The 20,751-nt window shown below is 40.2% G+C and overlaps 1 protein-coding gene and 1 long non-coding RNA gene across 5 annotated transcripts in view; one reads left to right on the top strand and one right to left on the bottom strand.

Moving 5' to 3' along the window:
- The window catches only part of LOC138958657 (cadherin-23-like), a 108,069-nt gene that overhangs the window by 73,695 nt on the left and 13,623 nt on the right, over positions 1-20,751 (top strand). For all 4 annotated transcript variants that reach the window (XM_070329883.1, XM_070329882.1, XM_070329881.1 and 1 more), the window contains exons 21-24: positions 3-230; positions 962-1,050; positions 19,702-19,788; positions 20,386-20,454. In XM_070329883.1, coding sequence (XP_070185984.1) covers positions 3-230; positions 962-1,050; positions 19,702-19,788; positions 20,386-20,454 — 473 coding nt within the window. The remainder of the gene's footprint in view (positions 1-2; positions 231-961; positions 1,051-19,701; positions 19,789-20,385; positions 20,455-20,751) is intronic.
- On the bottom strand, positions 1,763-16,730 carry LOC138958660 (uncharacterized). Its single transcript, XR_011453465.1, has 2 exons — positions 16,510-16,730; positions 1,763-1,935 (listed from the first exon to the last, which is right to left on the bottom strand). It is a non-coding gene; the product is annotated as an uncharacterized lncRNA (long non-coding RNA).

Genomic DNA, 20,751 nt, shown 5'->3' with positions numbered 1-20,751 from the left:
AGACATACACACGGGACAATGACACAGCAATCCACAGCAGAAACAAGTACAGGCTGCTATCCACCACAGTACATGGAGAGGTTGCACAACCGCCTCCCGCACCGTTCAGCGTCGGTACCAACGGGTCTGTGGTCACCAACCGCTTGTTCCAGTCGGATGAGATAGGCTACTTCGTGCTCACAGTCATGGCCTATGACGTGGACAACCAGACAGACACGGCTGATCTCACTGTGAGTCCTGTACAGCAAAAAAATTAAGTTTTAAGCATATCATTCGTTCAAAATGTAAAAGATCGTGTGAACCAACACAGATTTGTCCAAGCTGTTACATGCACTTTACATGTTGAAACGTTTGCAGTATTGGGTTTTGTTTCGTGGTTCTTTTTTCTAGACTCGCCATTCGGCCTCACTCGTTCTTCTTCTTCTTCTTCTTCTTCTTCTTCTGCGTTCGTGGGCTGAAACTCCCACGTACACTCGTGTTTTTGCACGAGTGGAATTTTACGTGTATGACCGTTTTTACCCCGCCATTTAGGCAGCCATACGCCGCTTTCGGAGGAAGCATGATGGGTATTTTCGTGTTTCTATAACCCACCGAACTCTGACATGGATTACAGTATCTTTTCCGTGCGCACTTGGTCTTGTGCTTGCGTGTACACACGAAGGGGGATAAGCCACTAGCAGGTCTGCACATAAGTTGACCTGGGAGATCGGAAAAATCTCCACACTTAACCCACCAGGCGGCCGCGGCCGGGATTCGAACCCTCGACCTTCCGATTAAGAGGCCGACGTCTTACCACCCCGCCACAGCGCCCGTCACACAACTTGTACTCTTGTAAATATCATCACAAGAATATCTGTGCATGAAAATATCATTCGTGTGCACGTTGCATTCTGCATATCCATTGCTAAGTTATACAGTTGGCCCGGCAGTTTTTACCTTCAAAGAATGTTATGTTCAACAGATCTATCTCGTGGGCGACCGACAGCGCGTGAAACTGGTCTTCAACAAAGAGCCCAACTTTGTTCAGTCAATCAAAGGAGACCTGATCAAGTGAGTAGTGTGACAGAAAATGAATATACACAAATACGCAATGTAAATCGCTTTAAGATCTTGTCAGAAGGGTCTACAAATAAGTGTTCATAATAATGGTTATCACCAAATGAAAAAGAGATAACCTTCCCAGCAAACAATTTTACGTTGTATTCACGTTATATTCACGTTGGGTTACGTTGGGTTTACGTTGCGTTTCAACGTTTTTTTACGTAGATTTGTATGGACGAAATCACGTGGGAATAACGTTGGAAAACAACGTTGCATTTTACGTGACACCAACGTGAATGCAACGTGAATTATTGGTGGAGGTGGATTGTTCGTAAAAACATTACGTGAATTTTACGTTGTCACAACGTGAATTTTTGGTTGTGGTTGTGGTTTGGTTGAAATTGCGTTGCATTTTTACGTAATGTCCACGTGAATGGAACGTAAATTTTAGGTCAAAATTTAGCTCAAAAATTACGTGAATTCTACGTTGACACAACGTAAAAGTTGTGTTTTGGTGCATTTTTCCTGATAAAATTGACGTGAATTACACGTCGACACAACGTGAATTTTTGGTTGTGGTTGTGGTTTGGTTTGATTTCGACGTGAATGCAACGTTGAGAGTGAATGTAGGTTTTGGTAAATGTATCCACGCACACACACCAACTTTCACACTCAGTCACAGATCATAAGGACTATTACATGTAACACCATAAACTCAAGATACGATCAACAATTTTATTTCATAACAAAAACATGCATATTATGTTGCGGAGAAATTAAAAATGCACGCAGCTTAGCAGGGCAACAGCACAGCATATTCAATCGATTTCATTCTTTGTCCTGGTGGTCCTCTTCTCCCAGGCAGTCCTCGATGCGCCTCTTTGATGCTGGTCGCTAAACAAAGCAAAGACAGCACATTGATATTAGTGACACCAGAGCCTCCATATATAATGTCTGAAGTAGACGTTTTAACCATATCTGAGACTTGGTTATCCCATACAGACGACAGTTCCTCACTACTGATCCCAAATTTTCAACCTCCAATAAGACTAGACAGACCAAACGACCCACATGGGGGAGTAGCCATTTATGTTAAAACATATTTGTTTTGTAAGCCACGTCCAGACCTGCACGTGCCAGGACTTGAAGCAGTCTGGACTGAAATTAAGTTTCATAAAGATAGACTTTTAGTGGGTTCTTTTTATCGACCACCTGATGCGAAGGTCCAATATTGGGACTTAGTTGACGAAAGCATTCGTCGAGTAAATAACCAGCTTGTCAAATTTATCATCCTTGGAGACTTTAACTCCGATTTTGGTAGTAACCCCTCCCAGCATCTCCTGAACTTATTGAACTTATATCAACTTACCCAACTTGTAACCCTGCCAACACGTGTCACGGAGACAAGTAGTACCTGCCTAGATTTAATAATAACCCAAACCCCGCAAATGATACAGCGCGTAGATGTTTTTCCTCCTGTGTGTAGTGACCACAGTGTACCATGTGCAGTATTAAACACTGTAGTTATTCCTAATCGCTCATTTAAAAGAACCATTTATAATTATGATAAGATGAATATTGAAAGTTTTTGTGGATCACTTTCCCAAGTTGATTGGTCTGCTGTCTTTATTGATAAATGTCTTGATGAAAATGTTCAAGATTTTACTCAGATTTTCATGAGCATTGCCAAAGAGAATATGCCGGTTAAGACTGTAACAGTTCGATCGGAGGACAAGGAGTGGGTAACATCTGACATCTTAGATTTAATTGATGCACGCGATCAGATACACACTAAAGCGAGATTAACCGATTTACCCGAAGATTGGTTGTTGTATCGACAGACACGTAATTCATTGACACAAAAGAAAAGAGAAAGAATTATTGAGTATTATTCCAATTTGGATACAAAGATCTCAGACCCTTCAAAATTCGGAACTAAACAATGGTGGAAATTAGTTAAATCCTTTATGAATAAGAAGGGTATGAAAACTGAGGAACTTCCACCAATCCACTCAGAAGGTCAAATACATTATTTAAACCACGATAAAGCTAATATTTTTAATGATCAGTTTATTCAGAATTCGTCCATTGAGAATCCAGACGATGAACCTCCCGAAATCCAAATTTCTGATTGCTTTATGAATAATTTAGTCTTGTCAGTTAATGAAATAAAAGATGTTATTATAAATTTGAAGAAGACGAAAGCTGCAGGTCCCGATTTAATACATAACCGATTATTAATTGCTTCTGTGGATGTTGTATCAGAACCCCTTTTAAAAATATTTAATAGAAGTTTAGTTGAAGGAAAATTTCCTGCCTCGTGGAAACTAGCCCATGTTACTCCAGTATATAAAAAAGGTCCAGCAGAATTGTGTAATAATTACCGTCCTATATCATTACTGAGTTGTGTTGGTAAGGTGTTAGAAAGATGTGTTTATGTACATGTTTTTGATTTTTTAAAGGCAAATCACATACTCATTCCACAGCAGTCTGGTTTTTTGCCAGATGATTCATGTGTATTCCAATTGATTTCGATTTACAATGAATTTTGTTCCTGTCATGACAGAGGCATTACGACCCAAGCTGTATTTTTTTATGTGTCGAAAGCGTTCGACAGAGTGTGGCACAAGGGCCTTTTGGCCAAGTTAGAAGCAGTGGGCATTAGAGGTCGGTTATTATTATGGTTCTGTGATTATTTAACAGACCGCAAGCAAGTTGTTGTAATTAAGGGAACACAGTCTAATGTTAAAAAGATTCCTGCCGGTGTTCCACAAGGATCCGTGCTAGGCCCGCTCTTATTTCTGGTTTATATTAATGATATTGTAAAGAATATTGAATCCGGAATTAAGTTGTTTGCTGACGACACAAGCATGTATCTTGCATTAGAAGATGTAGACAGACGAACCAATATATTAAATCAAGATCTTGATAAAATTAGTGCATGGGCCAATAAATGAAAAGTTAAATTTAACGAGACTAAGACTGAGTTGTTAAATATTCAACGTGATTTAATCCCCCCTCAACCCTTGTTTTTCAACAATGTCTTTTTAGAAAAAGTAGATCAACACAAACACCTTGGAGTGATTTTACAGAGCACCTGCAAGTGGGATGCCCACATCCAAAGCATAGTTAAAAAAGCGAATTTATTGATTAATTGTTTACGATTTTATAAATATAGATTAAGTCGAAAAAGTTTGGAAATAATGTACAAGTCTTTTATTTTACCCCATTTCGACTATGCAGATGTTGTTTGGGATAATTGCACTAAGATAATGGCAGATGCATTAGAAAAATTACATTTAGAAGCCCTACGAATTATAATAGGTGGAGTTAAGGGCACTAGCCATGCAAAGCTGTATGAGGAAAGTGGGCTATGTAGCCTTGAAGAACGAAGGAAAAGACATAAATTAATTGTTTTTCATAAGATGATACATAACAAATGCCCCCAGTACTTAGTAAATGTATTGCCCCCTCTTGTAGTTGACATTAATCCGTATCATAGACGAAGACCATTAGAAAGATATGTACCTCCTCATAGAACCGAATTATTTCGCAACTCTTTTATCCCCAAAACGACTGTACTATGGAACACCTTACCAGATAACGTTAAAATGACCACCTCCTTGAGCGAGTTCAAAAATTATTTGTCAAGTGCTGATTTTAAAGTACCATGCCATTATTATTATGGAGAAAGATTTGAACAAGTACATCATTGCAGATTGCGTATTGGTATGAGTGATTTGAATTTTGATTTATGTAAGCGGCACCTTAAGGATTGCTCTCAATGCGAGTGTGGTTATCCCAGCGAGACTGCTGAACATTACTTATTGCATTGTCCCTTGTATAGAGATATAAGATTATTGTCCATTGATAATTTGACAAATGATTATAAGTATATCGAAATATTATTGAAAGGCATCCCGCAATATTCACGAAATGTCAACCAGACCATATTCATAACTGTACAGGACTATATTAGACAGACGGGCAGGTTCCGCAAATGAGCCTCTATACTTCACTCATTGCATCTATTAGACACTGTCATGCGACATGCTGCCTGACAATTTTTTCCCCATAACCTCTCTCATGTTCTCTTGTTGTTTTCCGACTTATCAAGTATGTCTCGATTTATGCGCAATGTAGTGACTTTTCCTCTGATCACAATATGCATTAACTTTGTGCGAGTGTCTTATGTGCATTTATTACAATTGAAAAATCCCCTCCAATATTGGCGCTCCAAGTCTTCTTCTTCTTCTTCTTTTTCCCTTAAGCTAGCTACTACCTAGCTGCCCTTTCCCCACCTCCTGTATCACCAACCCCTTCCCATTTTCTGCTTGTTTGTGTATCTGTTTTGTCTCTTGTTTTGTTTTTCGTTTCCTGAAATGAGCTAATGTACTTATTCCGCCATCATGCTAACCTTTGTTTTGTAATTACTATGATTGCTTAAAATAAGCATTGTATGCTTGAGTATCAATCATCCATGCATTGTTCTTGTCATGATTAAAATTGAATAAAGTTTTGTTTAAACCAAGTAGAAATACACATCTTTTCAACTTAGGTCACTTTTTAGTAACTTTCCACTGCCTACTATGTCTCTGGCCTACTGCCAACTGAGTGTTGACACTACATGTATTTCTTTTTAATATATATATGAAATAAAGCATTATGTCCCTTCTTCGAGCCTTGTTGTGTCAGATTTAGGCCGCAAGCCAAGACAACAAAAGTGAAAAGACAGTGTGCCAGTGTGTATTCCTTACATAAGAAATGAAGTATTTCAAACGAAAATTGATCGTTTCAGAACAGTTTGAGGGTATTTTATTTGTATTTGCATCATTAAGACATTTGACCTGGAAGTGAAACTGTCTTTAATCTGTGTACAAGAATTAAATGTTTGTAATTGTCCAAACACAAATAACATCCGTTACTGCTATATACTTCTTTCTATCCTCCCTCCCTTCCTCCCTCCCTTCCTTCCTCCCTTCCTCCCTTCCTTCCTTCCTCCCTCCCTCCCTTCCTCCCTCCCTTCCTTCCTCCCTCCCTTCCTTCCTCCCTCCCTTCCTTCCTCCCTTCCTTCCTCCCTCCCTCCCTTCCTTCCTCCCTCCCTCCCTCCCTCCCTCCCTCCTTCCTTCTTTCTATCATCCCTTCCTTCACACATCACACGAATATCACACACACACACACACACACACACACACACACTCACACACAAACTCACACTAGCGCGTCACCTTATTCCCACTACCATGAGTTATACACAACTACAATAAGCGATAAACGTTTCATATGCTGATCAGGATGCAATGAACTTTGACACGCTCCAATTAAAGCCCATTATAGGGGCCGGTGTCCGTCTCTCTCCTTGAGGATAAAAGGGCTCACAGCCTTTTCAACATTGTTATCTTCTTCTTCGTACGACGGTTGTGTCAGACTCGGAATCTGGAGGATGCCATGAACATGGACGTTCTTTCCAGGTCCTCCAGTGCTCCCCACATTTTGGTCCTCAGATCTGTTGGGTCAGGCCATGTCTGGATCCGCAGTTGGTCGAGGAGGGGACATGCTTGGAGAACATGTTCTGGAGTCTGATCTCCCTCTCCACAGTCACATGTGGCAGACTCTGCTACACCTATCCTCCTTAGGTGTGCTTTGAGGCAGCAGTGTCCAGTGCGGAGGCGGAAGATGATAGCCTGCTCAGCACGGCTTAGGAGATGGAGGGGGTCTTGTTGTGGCTTGTAGCCAGAAGTTTTGTTGGTAAATTTCTCTTTCCATCTGTGTTTTATGAGGGTCTTTGCCTCTCGATATGACTGGCAGTGGTTTGGCTGTTCCATCTTGCTGCCATTCTTGGCGAGCTCGTCTGCCTTCTCATTGTTATCAAAATCAAAGTCTTTCGGTAACCTGGAAAGCTCCTCGGAGCTAGTACTGTCTCAATTATCCACCGATCGCCGTAGGTCGAAGTTGAAGACTATCAAGTGTATGCATGTTGTAGAGGTGGGAGGTGCACAGAAAATGGAAGCAATCATTACAATCAAACTTTGTTTGTTAAATACACTACACCTTGTCATCGGAAACTAAAAGTTATTTGGTTTTGGCCTTTTTTTTCACAGATTATACATTGTAAATGAAAAAAAGCAAAATGAAGCAATACCAAATAAAAACAAAATGTTCAGAAACATACATGATACATGGGTAGTATCAAAACGGTTTTGTTGGTTGGTTAACCTAAGCTTAACGTCCTCACATAAACTAGTGCCAATTAGGGACATGAAGTGGTTATATGCTGGGACAAAACGGTTGGGAAAAAGGAGAACTTTAAAGTTGCCATCAAGCAAGAGAGGGATGGGTGCATGGTTTCAACTTGCAAGGGTAATAAGAAAGCAGTGAGAGAGACAATTAAGGGCGACATGTGCGATCAAGTTGAATTTGAAAGTCCAGCACCTATAATTACAAGTTTTCCACGTTATATTTCCAGTGTTATCCATGCCTAGAAGGTTCCTTTTTTTCCAACCTTCATCTGTCCGACACGTGCGATCTCACTTTTTCAGTGAGTTATTTTTTCCCTTTAACATCTGGTTGCCAGACTTCCGTCAACCTCTTGTCAAATTTCACACTGTGATTCTCACGTATCTGATCGCTTCTTTAAGAGCACTTGACAGTGTCCAGTCAATCACTTCTTTCAGACGGGTCATAAAATTGCAAAGGCTCCTAAATGCCCCGCTCCTGTACAAACTGTGGGGGGAGGATCTATGGGGGGGGGGGGGGATCTTAGATTGAGAGGAGACGGAATGCATGGAACGGAATTTTTATGAATCGTTTTGTAGTTTTTGTGTCTGGGGCATGTAAACAAAACAAAAATGAGCAAAATTCTGAGAGAAAAACGGGAGCTTTATCAAAGCAAATTTGTTTTACAGTTGTTGTGATTATTTAACGACAAGAGGAGACACAATACAATTTGTTATACTTTTGATTTCTAAGAGTTGAAATCAATTACGCAGATATATTATAAGTCTACAAAGCCATGACGGTGCCAAAATAGCATGATAGCATTTTTGAATATTTCACTAATCAGAGCAGCAGAATTCTAACTTCATTAAAAAAATCAATCTAATCAAAGAATTTAGTAAGCACTGAAGGCATCGTAATCATTAAAAAATCTCACAACTTAAGAACATCATACCTCTGCATAAATTACGCTTATGCAGTATGTTTCTTCCGATTAATGCAAACACTTTTTTTTGTCGCAGAGCAGGGACCCGGCATTGATACCGTCACCTGAAAATCAGTGGCTGTGTTGTAAGACCTACATTTTGTAATTGACAATGACTTGAAAAGGCACGTGTCCTAAGCATATAGGAAAGGTAATACATACATGTACACTCAACGGTGTCTTTTGCACACTGCTATCTGACAAATTATTTAGAGCGGTCATCAGAAGCAGGCGACGATAGTCGAGTGATTTATTACCCACGGGGGGTTGAGGCTGCAGACAATTAACTGTGAACTGAGAAGGGGTAAGCGGTGGGGGCGGAGGGGTTTAAAAGGGGGAGGGAGTGGGGTGTCAGACATAAAATAATGAAAACTTGTTACGGTCCGACTTTGGGTTTGGTGTGTGTTGGCTACGCTGATGTCTCAAGTAGACTCACGTTCATAAGGGGGTGGGTAAATCAACATGGTCGGCAACTTTATGATCCAGGTCGACAAAAGACAGTCAAGTGTGTAATTAGCCAATCAGTCAGATGACATCAAGGTGTCAAGTTCTGAATTCTTCTCATACCACCGTTCCGACCTCATCTCTCGGACAAAAGTTGGACAACCAAGTTTTGGAAGAAATTTTCAAGGAAGAATGACATCACAGGTTTCTGGAAAGCAAGGATTCGGGGCAAAAGAAAGAATAACTGACACTATAACACACACACACACACACACACACACACACACACACACACACACACACACACACACATACACAAACACACACACACAGGCACGAACTCAAACAAACACACTGGCACACCACACACACACTGACACCACACACACCGACACCACACACACACACACTCACACACTCACGCACGAACACACACATACAAACTTGCGCGCGCGCGCACTGATTTCTAAACAACAACAACAGTAAGCAGTGAACGATGCATATGCTAATCATGAGGCAAGAAATGAATGTGGCAAGTTTGGGTGCATGAACACTCCGCGCACTTTCCCAATTTTGAAGCTTCCGCGCATGTGAAACTCCCGCGCGTGGTGTATATGTAAGATGCGCGCGTGTTTTAGCAAAATGTGATGTGAAACTAGCGCGCGTGTCTTTGCTCGGTCAAATGTGAGACATTGAGACATTAACAACTGACACTTGTATATCCATGAAAACTGACACTTGTATATCTATATATTGAACACGTCTTTATTACACAGACAAGTCGATAAAAACGAATGAAGACTTAAACCATGCGTATAAGAATATTTTGTTCACTTATTATATAACAGAAATTACAGAAATTTCGGGTGTCTGGTATCACAGTCACAGAGACTGCAGCAAAGGTACAAGAGGGGGGAAGTCACAGCATGGCCGGCAAATTTTTCCAGGCCATGGACTTGACGTATTCCTTCCTGTCGATTTCCCCCGTGTTGTATCGTTGCTGCAGTCTCCCCAGTTCCAGCAGTTTCTGCCTTCGTTGCGGCCTCGGCCGCGTGTGTCCCTGTCCACTGTTGATTGTGCTGATTTTAACGCGCGCAAGTTGTATGAGCCGAACCAGTAATTCGTGCGCGGAAGTTACAACCCGATATTGCGCGGAGCATACATGTATTTTACAAGCGCGGAATTTACATATGCGCGGAAATTACCGGCTGCGGCAAGTTTGATTCAACTTTGACCCGCTCTAAATCCCACGTTGTACACAGTCTGTCTCCCTGAGGATAAAAGGGCTCACAGTTTCCAAAACTTGTGATCAAAATCAAAGTCTTTCAGTAACCTGGAAAGCTACTTAGAGTGCTGTCTCAATTATCCCCCTATCGCCGTAGGTCGAAGTTGAGGACTATCAAATGTATAGGGAGGGGTAGGGAGGGAGGAAGGGAATTGTTACGACACGACTTTGTCGTGTAAATGGAAATGATGGGTGGCACGCGGATATCCGTGGGATGTTCAGACATGGAAATTGCTCAAAATAACGATTATCTAAACTCATAGCTCATGGATTTCCATTAAGTACTTTTACCCCGCGTTGTACTTGAAGTCCGACACCTAGTGTGAAAACGATCGTTCAATAGTCCAATTACATATTTCTGCCCCTTTTCCCGTTTAACCCCCAAATAACAACAACTACAACAAAGACAGCAAGAGCGACGACGACGACAACAAAATGTTGGAACCAAATTGAAATCATTGCAAACAAGACACCAGTAAATGTCGGACACCTACATGGTGGTTTTCAAGTTCCTCATTTTGTTACATGTCCCCATACAACACTTTACCTATTGATTTTGTTATTTGGTTAGTTAATTTGAAATTAATGTTAAAGTTCCTAATTTGTTATCTAAATTTTGCCATAACGCATTTAATTATTAACTCATTCATTTATGAACTTATTTATGTATCATTTCCCTATTCGTCTATTTGTTTATTTTTTTATTTTAGTTATTTCGGCATGTAGGTATTTCGGTTGTAAGCAATTCAGTTATAATAAAACAAATTCACCCATTATTAGAAAGGAGAAAACAAATTGGAATGTCGGGTGCACATTCCAAGTTGATCCGTTTTTTAACTAAAAATAGCGCGCGTTATTACTAACAATGCTCTTTTTCAAGCTTATAAAATATAAAGCCCACATGTTAAAATACCTTGACAACTACAAAGTGGGAAATTACAACGACAGTCAACAGTCAGAGTTATATATTGCTTGCAAGCCTGTCCGCCCTGTATCCAAGATATCCCCCATGCACTGGCATGGTCCTAAGAGGACACACATATTACTCAACAGTAAATTCCAGTAAGCCTTTAGTCGGACTCTGTCATTTTTATATTTAGTCAAGTTTTGACTAAATATTTTAACGTAGAGGGGGGAATCGAGACGAGGGTCGTGGTGTATGTGTGTGTGTGTGTGTGTGTGTGTGTCTGTGTGTGTGTGTAGAGCGATTCAGACTAAACTACTGGACCGATCTTTATGAAATTTGACATGAGAGTTCCTGGGTATGAAATCCCCGAACGTTTTTTTCATTTTTTTGATAAATGTCTTTGATGACGTCATATCCGGCTTTTCGTGAAAGTTGAGGCGGCACTGTCACGCCCTCATTTTTCAACCAAATCGGTTCAAATTTTGGTCAAGTAATCTTCGACGAAGCCCGGGGTTCGGTATTGCATTTCAGCTTGGTGGCTTAAAAATTAATTAATGACTTTGGTCATTAAAAATCGGAAAATTGTAAAAAAAAATAAAAATTTATAAAACGCTCCAAATTTACGTTTATCTTATTCTCCATCATTTGCTGATTCCAAAAACATATAAATATGTTATATTCGGATTAAAAACAAGCTCTGAAAATTAAATATATAAAAATTATTATCAAAATTAAATTGTCCAAATCAATTTAAAAACACTTTCATCTTATTCCTTGTCGGTTCCTGATTCCAAAAACATATAGATATGATATGTTTGGATTAAAAACACGCTCAGAAAGTTAAAACAAAGAGAGGTACAGAAAAGCGTGCTATCCTTCTTAGCGCAACTACTACCCCGCTCTTCTTGTCAATTTCACTGCCTTTGCCATGAGCGGTGGCCTGACGATGCAACGAGTAAAATGGCATTGCGTTCAGTTTCATTCTGTGAGTTCGACAGCTACTTGACTAAATATTGTATTTTCGCCTTACGCGACTTGTTATGTTTGTGAATGTCACAGAAAAAACCCACAACTCCCAAGATCACGGAAGCATGATTAACCATTCAGTCAATTCAAGGGAATGCACGCTGAAAACGTCCGCTTTCATTTCACCTAAGAGGGGGAGGAAGGTGTTTTGTTAATTTTCTATTGCTGGTACTCGCACGTGTCCAAAGTGTGTGGGAAAAAGATCAAGTCGCGTAAGGTGAAATTACTACATTTAGTCAAGCTGTGGAGCTCACAGAATGAAACTGAACGCACTGCATTTTTTCCCAATGACCGTAGTCCGCCGCTCGTACAAAGGGCGGTGAAATTAACGACCCTGTTTAGCGCGGAAGTGGTTGCGCTCTGTTGCATAGCACGCTTTTCTGTTTTAACTTTCTGAGCGTGTTTTTAATCCAAACATATCATATCTACATGTATATGTTTTTGGAATCAGGAATCGACAGTGAATACGATGAAATTGTTTTTATATCGATTTCGGAAAATTAATTTTAATCATAATTTTTATATTTTTAATGTTTAGAGCTTGTTTGTAATCCAAATATAACATATGTTACATACGTTTTTGGAATCAGAAAATGACGAAAAATAAGATGAAAATGTTTTTGGATCGTTTGATAAAAAAATAATTTTACTTACAAGTTTCCGATTTTTAATGACCAAAGTCATTAATTAGTTTTTAAGCCATCAAGCTGAAATGCAATACCAAAGTCCGGCCTTCGTCGAAAATTGCTTTGCCAAAATTTCAATCAATTTGATTGAAAAATAGTGGTTTCGCTGTGCTGCATAGCACGCTTTTCTGTACCTCTCTTCGTTTGGTTTAAACTGTTTTATTCAACGTTTGTGCATTATTTACAAATAAAAAACGCATATAGAGTAAACAACACAAGCATAATGCTTATAGTGGTGTTTACAGTTTTCTAGAAAAATACATATAAATGGCGGCTATTGTACAGTTTAAATGAAGAGCAAGCAAACATGAAAAGAAAATTGAATGAAAAATGTACATCAAAACAAAGATCCGTTTAAGAATACATATATTATATTTTTCGTTTTAACTTTGTGAGCGTGTTTTTAATCCAAACATATCATATCTATATGTTTTTTTGAATCAGGAACCGACAAGGAATAAGACGAAATTGTTTTTAAATCGATTTCGGAAATTTGATTTTGATAATAATTTTTATATTTTTAATTTTCAGAGCTTGTTTTTAATCCAAATATAACATATTTATATGTTTTTTGAATCAGATAATGACGCAGAATAAGATGGAATTGTTTTTGGAACGTTTGATAAAAAAAATAATTTTAATTACAAGTTTCCGATTTTTAACGACCAAACTCACTCATTAGTTTTTAAACCACCAAGCTGAAATGCAATACCGAAGTCCGGCCTTTGTCGAAGATTGCGTGGCCAAAATTTCAATCAATTTGATTGAAAATGAGGGTGTGACAGTGCCGCCTCAACTTTTACAAAAAGCCGGATATAACGTCATCAAAGGTATTAATTGAAAAAAGGAAAAAAAATGTCCGGGGATATCATTCCCAGGAACTCTCATGTAAAATTTCATAAAGATCGGTCCAGCAGTTTAGTCTGAATCGCTCTACACACACACACGCACAGACACACACAGACACACACATCACGACCCTCGTCTCGATTCCCCCTCTATGGACATTCTGTGAGTTCGACAGCTTGACTAAATGTTGTATTTTCGCCTTACGCGACTTGTTTTTTGCTGTATGTTTCTCTCTTTTTCTTTATTTTGTCTTATATGTCTGTAATGAACATTTTAAAATGAAGAGGAAAAACACTACCCACGATCCTCTCAACGAAACAGTACATTAAAAAACCTGCGCACGCGCACACACACACAAACACAACTTTTCGAGAAAACATTGGCTGCATTTTTTTTTGTACTGGTGAGCGTACCCAAAGAAGAAATCCAACATGTGTTGTCCATATGATTTGCCCGTTCGGTTTTCTTTTGTTCTAATACGCGAGATGTCTCAAGAGGACCCATTTTGGCAAAGTTTAGAGGAGGGGGGTGGGAGGGGGAGGGGGAGCATGTCCGTAATTTTATTATCCAAGTGAACAAACGATCGACAAAAGCCCGACAAAAGACTGCCAAGTGCCGTAAATGAGTCAGGTAAGATCAAGGTGCGATTTTTGACTTGTACTTCATACCAGTTTTCCTCGCCTCTTCTCTCCTTAACAAAGGTCTAGCAACAACGTTTGGGGGGTGTAATCTCATAAGGAGTGACATAATATCACATGCGAATATGAGGGAACGAGACAGAAGAATGAATAAAACAGCCGCTATTACGCTATCTGTGTTGTGGCTGGAAGAAAAAAGAAAAAGAAAGAATACCGTCCAACTAACACGAAGAAGAATGGGAAAAAATCTTAAATAAAGGGAGAGGTACAAAGGTTGCGATTCATCTCGGCTAGATATTATTCACGATTTTTGTAAACATACATGTAGTAAGCCTATACTCGCATCAGACACATATTTTACATGTATCAGCATCCTACATTTTGTCCGTGTCTGCCTTCTGGCCGGGTTTGCGATTTCTACATATTATATTCATGTGTTCTTCTCTCTGACAGTGCGGGCTCAACTTTTACAAACGGGAAAATATGACATCAAATAACGCTATCAAATATCGGAGAACAGCCACACAAGCGAATGCTCTCAAGAATATGTAAACCAATGTTCATCAAAACCCGTCAGGTAGCACACACACCCATCCACACACACACACCTACACACACACACACACACACACACACACACACACACACACACACACACACACACACACACACACACACACACACAGTCCGAGTGTGTCATTACTTGAATGGGGTGTGCACGTTAAAGATCCCACGATTGACAAAAGGGTCTTTCCTGGCAAAATTGTATTGGCATAGATAAAAATGTCCACCAAAATACCTGTGTGACTTGGAATAATAGGCCGTGAAAAGTAGGATATGCGCCGAAATGGCTGCGATCTGCTGGCCGATGTGAATGCGTGATGTATTTTGTAAAAAAAAATTCCATCTCACACGGCATAGATAAAAATCCCTGCGCATTGAATATGTGCGCGATATAAATTGCACAAAATAAAAATACAAAAATAAATAAATAAATCCCTGCGCTTAGAACTGTACCCACGGAATACGCGCGATATAAGCCTCATATTGATTGATTGATTGAATCAGTGAATGTGAAAAGACTATGGGTAGTCGTCTAAGACAGGTTAAAATCAGTCTAACGAATGACTACACAAACCTGCATGTGTCAGGTTTTAATTTTTGTTTGTTTGTTCTTTCTTTATTTTGTTTTGTTATTTCGTACGTTCGTTGATAAAATGCCGTCCCAACCTGCCGCCCCCACACACACACACACACACAACACACACACACACACACACACACACACATTATAATCCCCCCTCCCGAATCCCCTCCCCCATTCTCCACCCGATAGCTCCTCTTTGTCTCACTCTCTCCTCCTTACAAATTATAACAATTTGATACGTTCATCTTTAATCCACCCCCTCCCCGAATCACCTCCCCATTCTCCACCCGATAGCTCCTCTTTGTCTCGCTCTCTCCCCCGGTGTGACGTTTTCATCTTTCGCCGTGTTGATATTTCGCTTCTCGGCCTCGTTGAACTAGTATAAACTCTACACTGAACAAAAAAACACCCTACGATAGTACTGATGAGCGACCTTGTGTACCTTACATTCATGGGGCCAAATTTGTCCAACCAATTTGTTTTATTTAACTTAGAAATTTGATTCATCCTAAAATGTTTCCTTCTTACTCAAGGGACGTAACCACTCAGTACACGTTTTTGAAGAATTAGATTTTGGGGTTGAAATCTATTAAATTTTACCACCAATTTTCTTCACATGCAAGAAACTGACATGCTTTTCGTCCTTAAATAATTTCACTTCTTAATTTTACCAGGAAACAACATTTCAGTCTTGAGTATATGTCGAGGGGGAAATATGTACACAGGCGAAAGATTGAAATCGTGACACCGGCAGGGTATCTCGGCTGCCTACTTGAGTGAGTAACAGAACAGGTCGACAAAAGACAGTCAAGTATGTAATGAGCCAATGTGTCAAGTTCTGAATTCTCCTCATACCACTGTCCGCTGGGCAGATTCACTTGAACTTGAAGCAGCTTGTCTGGATACATCGTCCTCCCTCAAGATCGTAAAATGCCCAATTAAGTACTTGAGATATCAATGGCCGCCCCCGCTTTCAGTCTCATGCACTGAGCTAGTCTGATTAAACAGCTTTCTAAAGGTTGCGTCCGTCTATGTGAAACGTGTTTTTCCTTTGTGTTCCACTGCTTGTGACCCATTGTTTCGCTATACTGACTCAAAAGTTGAGTCTAAAAGAATGTGTATCCCTTGGACTGAGTTAGGGCTGACATTGTGACTATTGGAAAGACCCGCCATCTTTGGCCGGTCCGTTTCCAATCATGGTCTCGACAATCAAGTAATCTGTGCATGTGTACATGGAGTACAATAAGTGATAACGTCTCATGTGGAACAACTGAAAACAACTTACCTTCGAGTTGATTACGATGAATATTTTAGTCCTGAAAGTGTTCATCAAAGTTGAAAACCAAATTTGGGATACACAAAGTCGACCGTGGCCATCACCGGAGAACACTGTCGGTTAGTAACGCGTCTTTTTTTGGGAGGGAAAGTTTCGCACTCGCAAATCCATTTAACTCAGCAAATTCCTTGAAACAATATGCATTTATGTTATACTCTTTTCGTCTTACACAATTAGTGAACCTCTATGTTTGACCGAACATTAATTGAATAGAATATTACGAAACTAAAAATGCAGGTGAAAAAACCGAAATGATTGACAAAGTTTCGACGTTGTCTTTCTCTGTCTCTCTCTGACTCTCTCTGTCTCCCTCTCTCCCCTCTGTCTCCCTCTCTGTCTCTCTCTATCTCTCTCTCTCTCCCTCTCTGTCTCTGTGTCTCTCTCTGTCTGTATCTCTGTCTGTCTGTCTGTCTGTCTCTCTCTTTCTCTCTCTCTCTCTCTCTCTCTCTCTCTCTCTCTCTCTCTCTCTCTCTCTCTCTCTCTCTCTCTCTCTCTCTCTCTCTCTCTCTCTCTCTCCCCCGACCCCCAGCCCCAATTTTTGGAAGGTTAGAAACTAGAGGACGTACATTTCTGTACAGTCACCATAAAATCTTCATTATGAATGCAATAATGTTAACAAAATCGGCAAACCATAAAAGAACATGAAAAAAGGAAAGAGGTGCATTTAAAGGCTGTTGGGTACTGGCTCTCAAAATCAGTTCAGCAGAATGAGTTCGCATGTAACTGAAACTATTCTTAAAAGTTACTTGGTGATTTTAAAAGCTTGATAAGGCACCAAAAAAAAAAAAAATAGGTCTGTTTACGGTAACCCGACCGACCCTATTTTTTTCGCGCGACCCTAGACTTTTTTGGGGCATTTGGGGAAAAAAAATCTTGGTTTTTTTTGCAAAATAACGTAAAAATATGTTTTTTTGGAGAAAAAAAGAAAAGAAAAAAAAAGAAAAAAACCGACCTACCGACCCTATTTTTTGGCCTATGTTACCGTAAACAGACCTTTTTGTTTTTGGCCTAACACAAGTCCCATGATTTTAGACATGCTACAATGCCTTTAATCGAAGAAAGTTTGCGTTCTTGGCCGAGTCAATGCAGCTGGCTCGAAAATCACCTCCCTTGGACGCGTGACGTCTATAGCGGAATCGGCCGGGTGGAACGGCGCTCTCTTATGCCGTGCAATGGGCGCAATCGGGTAGTCTAGTCATGTCCTCAAGAATACTTCAAAGGTAGGTCAAGAGAAACTAAGGACGGGGTGCGAGGGTGACTTCTCCCAGGTTATAACATTTCAAACAATAAATAACGGAGTTCATAACATGTATTCTGCTCCCTTCCTGCTTTTTCAGGTGTAATTCCCACTTGAACTCTGTTTTAGTTCAACTTATTGGCAGATTATATTGTCATGCGCCGAGGGACACAAACACACACACACACATACACACACAGCCACCCACAAACACACATACACAAACTGATGTGACACACACACACACATACACAAACTGATGTCACACACACACACACACACACACACACTAACACGTGTACACACACACACACACACACACTAACACGTGTAATAACACACACACACACACACACACACAAACACACACACACACGCACGCACGTATAGACAATCACAGAGATTAGGTTCATGTATTCTGCCCCCCTCTCGCCAATTTACAAAATACAACAAGAGGTTTGATGAGCACAGTAGATCAACTTTAAAGGCATATGTACGCGCTCCCGTGTTTACAAAGTGTAGTTTGCCCACAATCGATGTCAAACGCACCATAAGACCATATAATGACGATATGTCACCATGCGCGGACCATAATACATGCATTACAGCTTGTTCTAGCCTCTGAAAAAGTGAGGATGTCAACAAAGCCGCGGTGTTAGCTCCCTTGCATCAACGTTACATGTGTTTCCAAATCTATAAATAGGACGATCCAGATCAAAATGAAAATTAACATATCTCAACATTGAAGGGGTCCTAGACCACAATATTTTGCAGGGAACTTAATTTAGCATGTCTCCAGCTGTTGGTAAAGCAATTAGCGTGTATAGTCATCGAGTACATATGCCTTTAAACGTACATAATTATATTTTTAGCATTACTTTTCAATTCTCGTTGATGCATTAATGATGCCAGAAAATGTAACCGGACGCATTTGGAACGCCAAAGCAATTAAATACATTGCGCGGTACATCGGCGCTTAATTTCATAACGTCTGACTGAGTCATTTGTTATTCGGTGATAGTTTCGCACATATCTATCTCCTGTATTTGAAAATATGTTCACCTTACGTAATTTTCAAAGGTACATTTCTTTGATAAACGATACGAAACAGTGCAGGTGAAAAATTGGTAATGACTGACGTAGGATTCGTTGTGGATTTCACGTTGAGGGCACGTTGGCGATCAATCAAACCCCAACGTTGTGTGTTTACGTTGAAACTACGTTGTAGGAACGTTTGTTGTATCAAACTAACTTTTGTTTTTAAATCACGTGAATTTCACATGAAAATCACGTGAGTATACCAACGTTGTTCGAACACCAGAAAATCACAATAATACAACGTCGATTTTACCTTGCTTTTTAAGGTGGAATCCACGTGAAATTTACGTTATGTACCAACGTGTAAAAAACAAAAAAACACAACTGTAACGCAACGTTGCTTTCACGTTGTGTTTTTTGGTTGGATCCACGTAAATTTCACGTAATCTTCGCAACATTTGAAAGACACCAAAATGCAACGTGAAATTCACGTAAAATTTACGTTGTATTACAACGTCGAAAGAACACCAAAATCTCACAATGACACAACGTTGGTTTTACGTTGCGTTTTTTGGTTGGCTCAACGTAAATTTCACGTAAAGTTCGCAACGTTGCTAATGACACGAAAAATTCACATTTTCGCAACGTCGAATTTACGTTGTGTGTTTGCTGGGTTGGTAGAGATGAGTGTTTTTTTTTAGAATTTTAAAGAGGGGCAACCTGTGAATTATTAATGTGAATTCCTGGATGCGGAAGCAACCAGGAGAGTCTGAGTAATGAGACGCGTTAAGCTGTCCGAGGACAATAGAATACAATGTTGAGATTTTCTCTAATGTCGTTGCGTAACGTGTATGTCTCGCGTGCAGAAAGCTGAGTGAAGCACTAGGTATGACAATCATTGCTGACAAGATTGCTTCACACATCACAGCAGGTGGCAATGCCGATCCTGAAAGGTAATTGCCCTGTATGGGCTCTCTCTCTCTCTCTCTCTCTCTCTCTCTCTCTCTCTCTCTCTCTCTCTCTCTCTCTCTCTCTCTCTCTCTCTCTCTCTCTCTCTCTCTCTCTCTCTCAAACAACCACACACACACAACCACATACAAACACACACACACACACCAACACGCACGCACAAACACACGCACGAACACACACACACACACACACACACTCACACTCATGCACACACACACAGACACACAAGTACACACAAACACACACACACGCACACACGTATACCCTCCCCCCCCACACACACACACACACACACCCAACAACACGCACGCACACACACACGCACGAACACACATACACACACACACACACACACTCACACTCAGTCTCACACACACACACACACACACACAAGTACACACACACGCACACACCCACATACACACACACACACACGCACACACCCCACATACACACACACACACACATTGACACACACACGCGCGCACACACATTTCACCTTCCTTACTGGCTTCCTTTATTTCTTCTTTGAACGTACTTCATACCCCTTTTACTAATAAGATTCCTATTTTTTCCAGAACGGATGTGTTCATTCACGGACGTTACATTCCTTCAGGAGAAATCGTGCCTCCAGGAGAACTCTTGCGGTGAGTAAACGGATTAATGTTCTTGAATTAGTATCTTAAACTTTAATGGTAGTATATTTACTTTAAATTGATCCTGTGAGTTGTATAAAAGTAAATCTGCTTGTAAATAAGAGTCTCTCGAAGCGGAAGAAAAACTTCAGGAAAATGAAATGTGACCCTCCACCACGGAATGAGTCGCATGTCACCTTTGCATGATGTTCATATTTTTACATTTTCCTAACGAGTTTTTTATGCTCTATCCAGTGGTGAAAACCGTTTTAGAAAAGAGCGAAAACTGTTTGAGTTATAAGCCTGTGA

Source organism: Littorina saxatilis, linkage group LG2 (assembly GCF_037325665.1).
Source record: "Littorina saxatilis isolate snail1 linkage group LG2, US_GU_Lsax_2.0, whole genome shotgun sequence".
NCBI lineage: Eukaryota > Metazoa > Mollusca > Gastropoda > Littorinimorpha > Littorinidae > Littorina > Littorina saxatilis.
The sequence above is the reverse complement of the archived record's forward strand: the minus strand, read 5'-3'. Positions and strand labels throughout refer to the sequence as shown.